Below are 11,560 nucleotides of genomic sequence, written 5' to 3'. Positions count from 1 at the left end.
AGGATCTTGGGCACCCACCTCTACATGGCCTTGGCAGAAGGACACACTGGGCAAGGCCAGAGAGCGGAGTTGCTACTGTAACAGCTGACATTGCAAGACGTCAGAAACCAAGTGGGAACATAGACAGAGAGTATGACCTAGTTAATTCTCTGACACAAATCATCTCAGAACAAAGTACGTGGCTGGGAAAGAGAGAAAGAAAGGAGTCCCACAGTTAGAGATGATAACTAATTACGTTCCAGTGCTGGCCAAGCCTTCCTAAGGCGCGAGCCGTGGGGTAGGGACAGGGAAGACATGAAGATCACAGTCTCCTGCTGCTGACAAGCCAAATTACTACTATAGAGTTTAGGAATATCTTCCTCCCCCTAGCCCTAGAGAGGTTAAAACCCTTAAAAGGACAGCTCCAGAGGTGCAAAGCTATTAATTCTAACTCATGTCCTTCTTGCTTTTGGTCTCCTGTTAAGTCAAGGACAGGAAATAAGAGTATGAATTCTGACAGGGGAAAGGCACCACATAAAATGGAGTTAGAGTCAATTTGGCATGGTGACTCATGTCTGTAATCTCAAGACATGGGAGACCAAGCAAAAAGACTGCTGTGAGTGTGAGGCTAGCCTGGGTTACATAGTGAGTTCCAGGTCAGCCTGGGCTACAGTGAGACCCTGTCTTAAAAGTAGTAAAACAAGATACAAAAAGGAGGTAAGAGCTTAAAGTGCATTCTGGTGGCCCTGACAGAAACGTTGTGGGTAAAGAACAGCACATCAGTCCCCAGTAAACTGGGGCAAAAAGTGACCCCTGCTCATTGTTAGAGCTTGGACAAGAGTTCCCCGCGTGCCTCAACTCTCCTGGCCCTGGAGGTGGCTGGTGTTGGGAGACAGCCATGCAAGCTCCCTCAGAACGAGTTATTTCTCACATGGTGAAACCCTGAGCTGGGGCAGTAGAGTCCAGAGGGACCGCCCCTCACCTGGACTCTTTCCTGTCCACAAGCATAAGGGTTTTTCTTTTGAGACTGTGCAGCCCAGACTGGCCTGGAACTCACTGAGATCCTCTTGCCTCCACCTCCTGGGTGCTGGGACTGTGCTCCACCATGCCCAGCTCTGAGTGTCAAGGCACCTTCCACACAAAAAGGCAATGGAGGGCAGCTCACTTTGATCTTTGTCACTGTGTACTGACCATGGTGTCTTTGCATTTATCTGCTTGCTTCCCCGTGAGCATGGACCAGGTCCCGGAGCCTCAACTCTCGTATTTCTCCTTATTCAATGTTTCCCCCACTCCCTGCATCCCTTGGATTAAGGAGATTCAAAGAAGCACTATCTATGCAATTAATAAGCTTCCAGGTTATCCCAGATAATTTAGAGCTGAACCTCAAAGAGAAAACTGGAAAAGATTCATTATGTATTTACATACATGTACATTAATATGCACCCAGCAAAGGCATATAAAACTATCTGTTGCCAGGTGCCTTTACTCCCAGCACTCTGGAGGCAGAGGCAGATCTCTAGAAGCTTGAGGCTAGCCTGGTCTGCATATCAAGTTCTATGCCAGCCAGAGCTACAAAGTGAGATCCTGTCTGGAAAAACAAAACAAAACAAAAGAAAATACACATCTGACAGATTATCTTTTAAGGCACAGAATTCAGAGCAAACCCCCTAAAGTCACTTTCTCCAATATCAGCCTGAGGACTCTGCTTTGGCATTACAATAAGAAGTCTCCACAGAGGCAGGAACATGGAGGGAAGGCACATTTACACATTTGTCAAGATTTTCCCTGAAGCCAGGAAGAACAGAAGTTATAGCATTCTTTTTTCTCTTTTTGTGGAGAAAGACTCACAAAAAGATGCAATGGAGGGTCTGCATCCCTGAATTAACACTGGTACTCCTCCAGCCGCTCTCCTGCAGAGTCCTAAGCCCCGGGGCGGCTCATCCGCCACTCCACTCTCAAGTATCCAGCCTTAGGAATGAGCTGGGGCCACTTAACCCAGAAGACCCACGGTATCTTCTCAACTGACCCAGTCCAGACGTGGACCTCACACCTATAGTCCCAGCCGTAAGAGGCTGAGGCAGGATTGCCCTGAGCCTGAATCCAGCCTGGGGTACAAACCTAAAAAAGGCTGACCTAGAAGGTTTTGTGAAGTCATGAAATGGCATTAGTGCATTTAATCTCTACTTACTTATTCTTTGTATGTGTGTCTGGGTCTGTATGCCTATGTACGGAGGGTAGAAGAAACACTGGGGGTTCTCCTCCATTACTTTTGCTGTATCCCTTTGAGACAGGGTCTCTTCCTGAACCTGAAATTCACCTTTTCGTGAGGCTGGCATCCAGCAAACCCCAGTGACCCTCCTTCCTCAGCCTGCTAGAGAATTAGGGTTACAGGTGCCCCAGGGACTAGGGCTTATTAAATTGTGCTAAGATCTGAATTTGGGCCTTCATACTTGTATATCGCAAGAGTTCTTATCCACCGAGTCTTTTCTCTAGCCCAATCTTTTCTGTTTTTGAGACAGTGTCGTCATGTAGCCCAGGGTGGCCTCTAACTCTACAGCCTCAGCATCCTCAGTGCTGGGATTTCACACATGTCCCCATGCTTGGCTAACCAATACTTAATTTCTAACTTATTGAAAGTGTCCTCTCCCATAGCCTCTCATCCCCATGGCAGTGTAACTCAAGACCTACTTCCTCTTTGAGATGGTAAACAGAGACCTCATGTCCAAAAGTGACTTGGAACAATGAACCAGGCTCTCTCTGCTCAGAAGGGAGGACTAGATGGACAGATCCCATCTCCACAGTAACTACCAAGATAATGAGGTGGTTGGGCATGGATGTTCTCTGCAGAGTTCATCTCCATCCCCTTAAAAGGAGGGAGGGAATTAAAGTCAACATATGTTCCAAGAATGTAAACAAAAGCCATCTAAAAAGAAACCTGCTCCCTCTACTGAGCCAAGGCCCTAAAACGTCACACACAGCAACTTATTGCTAGCACCCATTCCCAGTATCTCAGAAGAGCCTGGCAATGGGCAGAATGATCTGCAGAAGACGCAGCTCCAGCCTGAGCTGCACACAGCCTCCTCCACTGTGCTTCCAGACACGCTCAAGGCTCCAGAACAATCCCGGATGCTCAGATCTGCGCAGCAGACCTCGTCAAAGTGTCGGCAGCCAAGAGTCATTTCAAAACAGCTATTTCTACCTATAAACCTCTAACAGTCAATTGTTTGTTAAACTTGATTTAGACAATTATGTTTTCAGCCTATTTTGAGCCAAAAATTATTCCATACCTTTGAAACACTGCAACAAATTACTTCCCTAATCAAGATAAATAGAACCATGTTAAATGTTAAGCTTTTTCCAGGTTAAAAATGCGTGTTTTCTTCATGATCACTAATTAGGAAACATTCTTAACGGTCATTCAAATGTGTGTGTACTCAGCATATGTCCCTCTGGTTTATTCTAATCTGCAATAAAGCAAGCAAGTCTACATACCTTTCCAAACCTCTCCCTCTGCTTTCAGGTATCTTCTCCCCTTTGGGGGACAGGGTATAAGCTGTCCTGATAAATAACTAGGGATGGCCTCGACTTCTGACCTCTTGACTCCCTCTTGTAGTTCTGAGATTACAGACATGTACTATCTCATCCTGTTTAAATTTGTAAATTTTTTTTTGGCAGTCCTGGGGATTGAACCTAGGACCTCATAAAACAACATCCAAGGGCTCTTCCTGAACTATAGTCTTGGCCCTTTCTTCCTTCTTTAAGACAGGTGTCTCAGCTAGGCAGTGGTGGCCCACACCTTTGATCCCAGCACTTGGGAGGCAGAGGCAGAGGCAGAGGCAGAGGCAGAGGCAGAGGCAGAGGCAGAGGCAGAGGCAGAGGCAGAGGCAGAGGCAGAGGCAGGTGGATCTCTGTGAGGTGGAGGCCAGCCTGGTCTACAGAGCAAGCTCCAAGACAGCCAGGGCTACACAGAGAAACCCTGTCTTGGGGGAGAAGGACAAGGGAGACGGACAGGTGTCTCTGTGGCTCACGCTGTCTGAGAGAACTCACTAGTCACCTAGTAGTCTGGCCTTGAGACTGCAGTGACCCTCCTGTGGAAGGAAGCCTTCTGAGCTGGGACTATAGGCAGGAACCATAATGCTCAGCTGCCTTGTTTTTGTAGCTCAGGCTGGCTTCAAACTCATGTTAATCCTCTTGCTGTAGCCTCCTGAGTGCTGAGATTAAAGGGCATGAGCACAATGCCGAGCTACACAAACAAAAAATCACTTCACGTTAATAATAGAGACCTACCCCAACCCCACCTCAACCACCACCCAGTCCTGAAAATCTTTGCAAAAGTGAGCAGAGTAGAGAGAGGAGAGGTCAGCAAGGGCCCGGATGTATGACTCCTTGCTCTGGGGCAGTGACAGCTGTCCTGAACACTATAAGGCACAGAGCTCTACTGGTTCATGTTAACAAAAGCAGCAATTTACTCATCCTAAATCAAACAGAAACAAGCCTACATAGCGTTGGCCTTCAACCTGCACACTTTTTTTTTTTGTCGTAGACTGGTAAGTGCTATAGGAAAGCACCAATGTCCTATGTGACATAGAATACTCAACCAAACGTTACAGAATTTAGAGGGTTTGAGCTTGACTTTATATACACAGATGTTTGGAAGGAAGATGCTGTGACAACAAATGACCCTCCTGATTGCAATCTCAGAAAGTCCAGCCAGTACAGCTTCCATCTCAGGACCAGAGTTTTCACAGCTCAGAACCCTTGTTCTAACCACGGCCCAGTCTCAGGAGATGCAGTCTGGAGGACGCGGACTTCACATATACACTCCACATAAGTAAACTGTCTTTCTGGCATTTAAAAGTTTGATGTCAGTTGTTTTTTTCTTTGCTCTCTGCCCCTCGCTTTGTTGTGTACAAACAGTGTCAAAGGCGGAACCCAGGGCTTCCTTGCAGCTAAGCACCATGTTCCACCTTTGAGCTATGTCCTCAGATTTTTTTGCTGTTGTTAGTTGGGGTCTGTGTTGTCCTGACTGGCCTGGGACTCACTATGTGGACCAGGCTGGTTAGAATCCCAAAGACCTGTCTGCCCTGCTTCCTGAGTGCAGGGATGAGAGCACACAGAGTCTGGCCAGTTCAGAGTGAGTGAGTGCGTGCGTGCGTGCGTGTGTGTGTGTGTGTGTGTGTGTATGTGTGTATGTGAATTTGCAAGTGACCTTCCTGTCGCAGCCTCACAGTGCTAGGATTACAGATTACAAGCATGCACCACTATGCCTGGTTTAATTATATTTTTTTAAACTGGTGACTAAGCTATGAACATACAATTTATCAGGCAATCACAAGTCACCTCTCTTTGCTTTCTTTTTTTTTGAGGCAGGGTCTCTGTATGTAGCCCTGGCTATCCCAGACTCTCTTTGTAGACTAAGCTGGCCTCAAGCTCACAGATGCACCTGCTTCCCCTCCTGGGCGCTGGAAGAGGTGCACACCACCACACTCATTTAACCTTCTCTTCGTGCATTAAGGTGCTGCACTGTAGGCCAGGCTGACCTGTGACTCTCTATGAAGCTCAAGCTGACTTCAAACCCATGACAATCTTCTTGTCTCATGTTCCCTAAGCGTGTACCTTGGCATTGAACTAACTTAACTTTTAAATTTGTATTTATATGTATATGTGTGGGTATTCAGAGAGGCCAGAAAAGGGCATTTGACTCCTGCAGCTGGAATTGTGTGTAGTTGTGAGCAGCCTCCTATGGGTGCTAGGAACTGAACTCAAGTTCTCTGGAAGAACAGGCAATACTCTAACTACTGAGCCACTGCTCCAATCCGGTTTTGTTTGGCTTTGCTTTATCTGGAGTCAGGGTCTCATTATGTAGCCTTAGCTGGTCAGGAACTTGATATGTGAACCAGACTGGCCTAGAACTCATAGAGACCCAACTGTCTGTACTGCAGAGTGCTGGGATTAAAGTGTTTACCAGCACGCCTGTCCCTCTTTCACTGAAGGAGTCTTTAGCTCACGCTGACCTCAAACTCATTAGCTGTGTCTCAGCTTCCTGAGTGCTGGCTTTATAGATATGGACTACCATTCCTAGCTTAGAGATTCCTTTTCAGTGAACTAACTAGGGACACCCTGTGTGCTTGCTCTCTTAGAAATGTACAGTATCATTAGCCAGGCAGTGGTGGCCTTTAATCCCGGCACCGAGGAAGCAGAGGCAGGTGGATCTGTGAATTCAAGTCCAGCCTGGTCTATAGAGTGAGTTCCATGACAGTGAGGGCTACACAGAGAAACCCTATCTTGAACCTCCCTCTGCCCCCCAAAAAAAAGGAAAAAAGAAAGGAATGCATGGTATCTTTACTCCTCCTCAGGAGGAGGCTTCCTACTTCTGTTATTAGTTTCATAAATCTACAAGAAATTTCAGGTCACTTGAAAATCTCAGGTAAAATTATTAAAGGCTCTTGGTGTATAAGTATTATCTTAAAATCTTTGATATAAAATTATTTTTTAAAAAATTACCCGCAATGCCCAGTTCTCTGTTTAAAGCGATGATGTGAGCTGAGAGATTTGGTCCTGGTCCTTTGGTCCCTTAGATGCCCCTAAGGTGGCGGGCGGAGTTTTCCAGCTGTACACACAGTCTCCCTGGGCCCAGGCACTGAGCCCTGCTACCGTTACCTTCTTACAGACAGCCTTACACGATGCTTGCCTCTGTACTCTCTTCTTGAAAAGAGTAAGATGAATGAGTGCAAGTCAAGGCCTTTGCGTGTTAAGATGAAACAGTTTCTATGGAAACACTAGTGTGAGGCTCTGTGGTCCTTCCTGACTTCATCACTTCTGCTGCTCTTTCTTCTGCTTCTCCTTCTGTCACTACCACAGCATCCACTTCAGCCACCTCCTCAACCACAGTGAAATCAACCCCATTGGGCTGCTGTCGGGCCATCGCCTCCAGCTTGAGGCGGTACTGTTCTGCCTCCTGCTCTTTCTTGAGAAGCTGGTGTCTGTATTCCTGGGCTCTTCGATTGGCCTCCTGGAGCTGCTGCTGCAGAAGCTCTCTCTCACTGCCTTCCTGCAGAGCAAACAATAGGAGCCCAGTAAGCGGCGCATGCCTTTAATCCCAGCACTCAGGAGGCAGAGGCAGGCGGATCTCTGTGAGTTCGAGACCAGCCTGGTCTACAGAGCTAGTGCCAGGACAGCCTCCAAAGCCACAGAGAAACCCTGTCTCGAAAAACCAAAAAGGATTCCTGGTAACGAAGGAGCCAGATGGCAGACGGAAAGGTGAGGATGGCTATGGCTGTGACCCCATGGCTTCCATTCCCTTCCTTTCCCTTCTCTGGCTCACGGTGGAGATCTTATTACCTTGCTTTCCTCAACAGTGTCTGCCATCTCTGCCATCCTCGGTCTCTTTGCCAACGACAACTTCTCTTCTTCCTCTTCTTCCTCTTCAATTATTGTCTCCTCTGCAACCTGACCAGCAGGCACAGTTAGGACTGCAAGCCAAGCACAACAATGGGAGACAATGAGCACACAATATACAAAGAAGGCTTGTTTGATTTTAACTACAAAAGAGTGATAATGTCATTATCAAACTATTATTAGTATTTTTGACACAGCTTCTTGTATGACAGAGAAGTGTTTTACTACCAGGTGATACCCCCACCCCCCACCCCTGTACATGGGCATACACTGTTTGTGATATCTCTTTACAGCGTAGAATCTTTAGCTGTGGGGTGCATGCCCTCAGTCCCCATGCTCAGGAGGCAGAGGCAGGCAGAGCTCTGATTTTGAGCTCAGCCTGGTCAACAGCAGGGCTCTCTGTAGCCCTGTCTCCAAAAGCAAAACCAAAAGCCATGAAGCACAGTATATGAAGTCAAAAGGTGAGGTGAAGGCCACAGAAAGGACAGAAAAGCAGAGCCCAGGAAGGAAGAGCTGGCAGCTGTAACCATGCAGGCCTCAGGCTCTTACGACAAGCACGGTGCTGCATGCTGTGATCTCAGCATCCAGGGGCTGAGGCACAAGAACAGCTTCAAGTCTGTGCCACCCTGGTCTACACAGTGAACACCAAGCTAGCCAAAGATGCACAGCAAGGAGAGAGGAGAGGAGAGAGAACAGAGAGGGGAGAGGGGAGAGACGAGAGGGGAGAGGGGAGAGGGGAAAAAGGGGAGAGGGGAGAGAAGGGAGAGAGAGAGAAAGAATACTTTGAGCCTGACATGATGGCTCATGCCAATAATCCTAGCAGGCATTTATTTGGGAGGTAGAGGCAAGAGGAACAGAATTCAAGGTCATCTTGTGATGTCTGGGGCCAGCCTATGCTATGAGAGCTACTGTTTCAAAAGAAAACCAATCGAAACGAAATAGATGGTAGTGGTCACAGCTGTAATTCCAGTGCAGTGGGAAGACTGCCTTGAGTTTAGCATCCCCCTAGGTTACACAGTGAGTTTGAGGCGAGGCTGAGGTACAGATTAAGATCTTGGCCCAAAATTATTTTTCTTTTTTTAAAAATTTTCTATTAATTTATTTTTTATATACTAACCTCAGTACCCCATTCCTTTTCTCTTCCTAATCTCCACCACTTCCCCCCACTTCCCATCTGCTCCTCGGAGAATTATTTTTCTCTTAAATAATAAAATGGGACTGGAAGATAGCAATTACAAGCCATCTTCCCGCCTCAGCCTCTGGAGTGCAGAGGTTACAGGCATGCGCCACCACCCGCTTATGCAGGAGATTCTGACAAAGTACAGAACACTCTGAGCTCTAGGACATCTGACTACAAGAGGACTCAAAGCCCAAAGGAAACAGACTGGATTAAAGTCAGACTGCACCGAGTCAGCTGCAAAGGATGAATGGACACATGGGGTGACCCCTGACTACCTATCTTCCCGTACGTGTACACAGAACACGCAGTGGCACCCTCTTTATAGATCACTACAACTGTCATTACAAAACATGACAGTGTCAAAATCTATTTTCTGGAGGCTGGACCAAGGTGTGGCTTGGTTTCTTGTGAAGCTTTTCTCTGACTTGTGGACGGGACGCTCTTGCACAGCAGACAAGCACTCTACAAACTGAGTTACCTCCTCAGCCTGTTTTGTGAGCTACTGTTTCACTCTGCAGCCCTGGCTGGCCAGGAACTCACTCTGTAGATCAGGCTGGTCCAGAACTTACAGCCATGCTCCTGCCTCTGTCTCCCTACTGCTGAGTTCCTGACCTGTGCCCAGGGTGTAATGTGTTTTCTGATCTGAGTTTTCTTTTTTCCCTTCCTTCCTTCCTTCCTTCCTTCCTTCCTTCCTTCCTTCCTTCCTTCCTTCCTTCCTTCCTTCCTTTGTTTGTTTTTTGAGGTTGTCCTTACTGTGTAGCCCAAGGTGCTGTTACCACAGGCATATGCTACCATGTGTGGTTGAGACCATTCATTTTTACTCAAAAATTATGGATCTGCTAGGGAAATTAAATTAGCCTGTATAGATTGGTGATGTTTTTTCTTAGAGTTTCTTCTATCATTCTCCAGTCTTTCCCCAAATCCTGTCTTACTGCCTCATTCTTAAGGGAATATGGCATATCTAAAATACCTTTAAATAGCATTTGTCTACTGCATATAACTTACCTTGCTGTCCATCTTGCATGGTTACAATAAAGGGCTGGCCAATGCCCCCAGCAGGGATTGAGGCTTGGATGTTCCCTAGAGGGACACCATCAGTCACTATGGTGATGACTCTCTGGCCTCCACTCCCCACCACTTGCTGGACTGAGGAGTCAAGTGAGTTTCCTTCTTCCATCTCCTCTAGGTTAGCTGGGAGAACAAAAGTGAATTCAAAATTCAAAAAGTGAATTTAAGAAAAATAAGAATGCAAGTTTCACCATCCTCTTTGAAATACTACTCAAAATATTTTTGAAAAAGAAGAAAACTTGGTTGATTTTTTGAGATAGGGCCTCTGAATTCAGGGGGCTCAGCCTGTCATAGTTTCCCATGTGTCAGGACTATGGGACTGAGCAACAATAACTGTCCAGAAAAGCTTTGATGAATAGTAAGCCAGCAGGAAAGAACACAGGGACTCTGTTAGGATAGTATTTTCTAAAAATGTCCTCGCTGAGATGTTAATAGTGTTCAATAAAGACAGGTTCTAGGGCACACTTGGCAGCATATACTATAATCACAACATTCAGGAGGCTGAGGTAGGAGAATCACCGTGAGTTCCAGGCAGCCTGGGCTATGTAGTGAGATTCTGTCCCAAGAACAAACAAAAGCAAAACCAAAAACAACTCTCAAAAAACAAAAAAGAGATAGGTCCTACACATAAATACATTTTGAAATGCTAATAGACTTTCCAGGTATGGTGGGGCATAAGTAAAATTCTATTATTTGGTAGGCAAAGGCAGGAGGGTCTCAAATTCTAAACTACATATGGAGTTTAAGGCTAGCCTGAGCTATATGAGTCTCTATTTCAAAGAAAACTAAACTATACACATACTTTTTAAGGGGTGGTGGGGTGGAGCAGGGTCTCCTATAGTCCAGGCTAGCCTCAAATTCACAGAGGAGCTGAGGATGATCTAGAACCCTTGATCCTCTTGCTTCTACTGCACAAGTGCTTGAATCTAAGTGTGGGCCACCATGCCTGATTTACGTGGTACTGGAAAAGGAACTCAGGAACTTGTGAAAGCTAGGCAAACACTCGTTCTGAGTTACAACCTAGCGTGCGTGCGTGCGTGCGTGCGTGTGTGTGTGTGTGTGTGTGTGTGTGTGTGTGTGTGTGTGTGTGTGAAATTTGTTTTGGAGCCACTATTGTCACCTTTAATAGGTTAATAAGCATTGGGATTTCCCCTATAGTGTATGATAATTTCCAAGATCTTAGAATCCTTTTCTTAGGTATCATCTTGAAAAAAAAAAAAAAGAAACTTGAAAAAAAAAACCTGTAAAGTAGTATAACTAATTTAAGAATATGGAGACATTTAGTAGTGAACTAACAAATGTATAGTGAGTTCCAGGATAGCCAGGGCTACATAGAGAAACCCTGCCTCAAAACAAAAAGCAAAAAACAAAACAAAACAAAGGAAAAGAAATGAAGAATGAATCAGGTGTACTATAATCCTAGTGACTGGGAGGTAGGGGCAAGGGAAGCAAGAGTTGAGAGTTATGAGATCCTAGTTCAGAAACAACAAAACACTCGCCAATGATCCACATCCAAAGAAACCACAAAGTTCGAATGTTATAATAGAAATCTAACACAACCACCATGCCAGATGAGGAAACTAGTGACCTGGAAAACTGAAATGATTTACCCCAAACCAGGGAGCAAACTGAAACAGTATGTTTCTCCTGACATGCTGCCTCACCACTCTCTGACTATCAGTGGAGGAATGTCCTCACCTCCCAAATGTCAATGGAAGAAAGACATCACAACAATTTACTTCCTTTAATGAAAGTACAGTCGGCCAGAGTTCATAGGAGACTACTGAGCCCTAACTCTAATTATCTGTCACCAGCTATATGAATTTCTAAGGTTTTTCTTCACAGGCTACCACTGATGCTGGCCAAGTAACTTGAAACTTTCTCTTCTTTGTGAGTGTGTATGGTGCACACATTGAGGTCATAAAGACAACAAGC

General features: G+C 45.9%; 1 protein-coding gene across 3 annotated transcripts in view; it reads right to left on the bottom strand.

The window, feature by feature from the left end:
• Positions 1-4,484: 4,484 nt before the first annotated feature.
• The window catches only part of Gabpb2 (GA binding protein transcription factor subunit beta 2), a 29,354-nt gene continuing 22,278 nt past the window's right edge, over positions 4,485-11,560 (bottom strand). For all 3 annotated transcript variants that reach the window (XM_040752247.1, XM_013123770.3, XM_005084278.4), the window contains exons 6-8: positions 9,563-9,748; positions 7,321-7,451; positions 4,485-7,030 (exon numbers count right to left, since the gene is read on the bottom strand). In XM_040752247.1, coding sequence (XP_040608181.1) covers positions 6,731-7,030; positions 7,321-7,451; positions 9,563-9,748 — 617 coding nt within the window. In that variant the 3' untranslated portion in view covers positions 4,485-6,730. The remainder of the gene's footprint in view (positions 7,031-7,320; positions 7,452-9,562; positions 9,749-11,560) is intronic.

The sequence above is a fragment of the Mesocricetus auratus genome, unplaced genomic scaffold, assembly GCF_017639785.1.
Source record: "Mesocricetus auratus isolate SY011 unplaced genomic scaffold, BCM_Maur_2.0 Super-Scaffold_100009, whole genome shotgun sequence".
NCBI lineage: Eukaryota > Metazoa > Chordata > Mammalia > Rodentia > Cricetidae > Mesocricetus > Mesocricetus auratus.
Note: the sequence above shows the minus strand (reverse complement) of the source record. Positions and strands in the feature narration are given on the sequence as shown.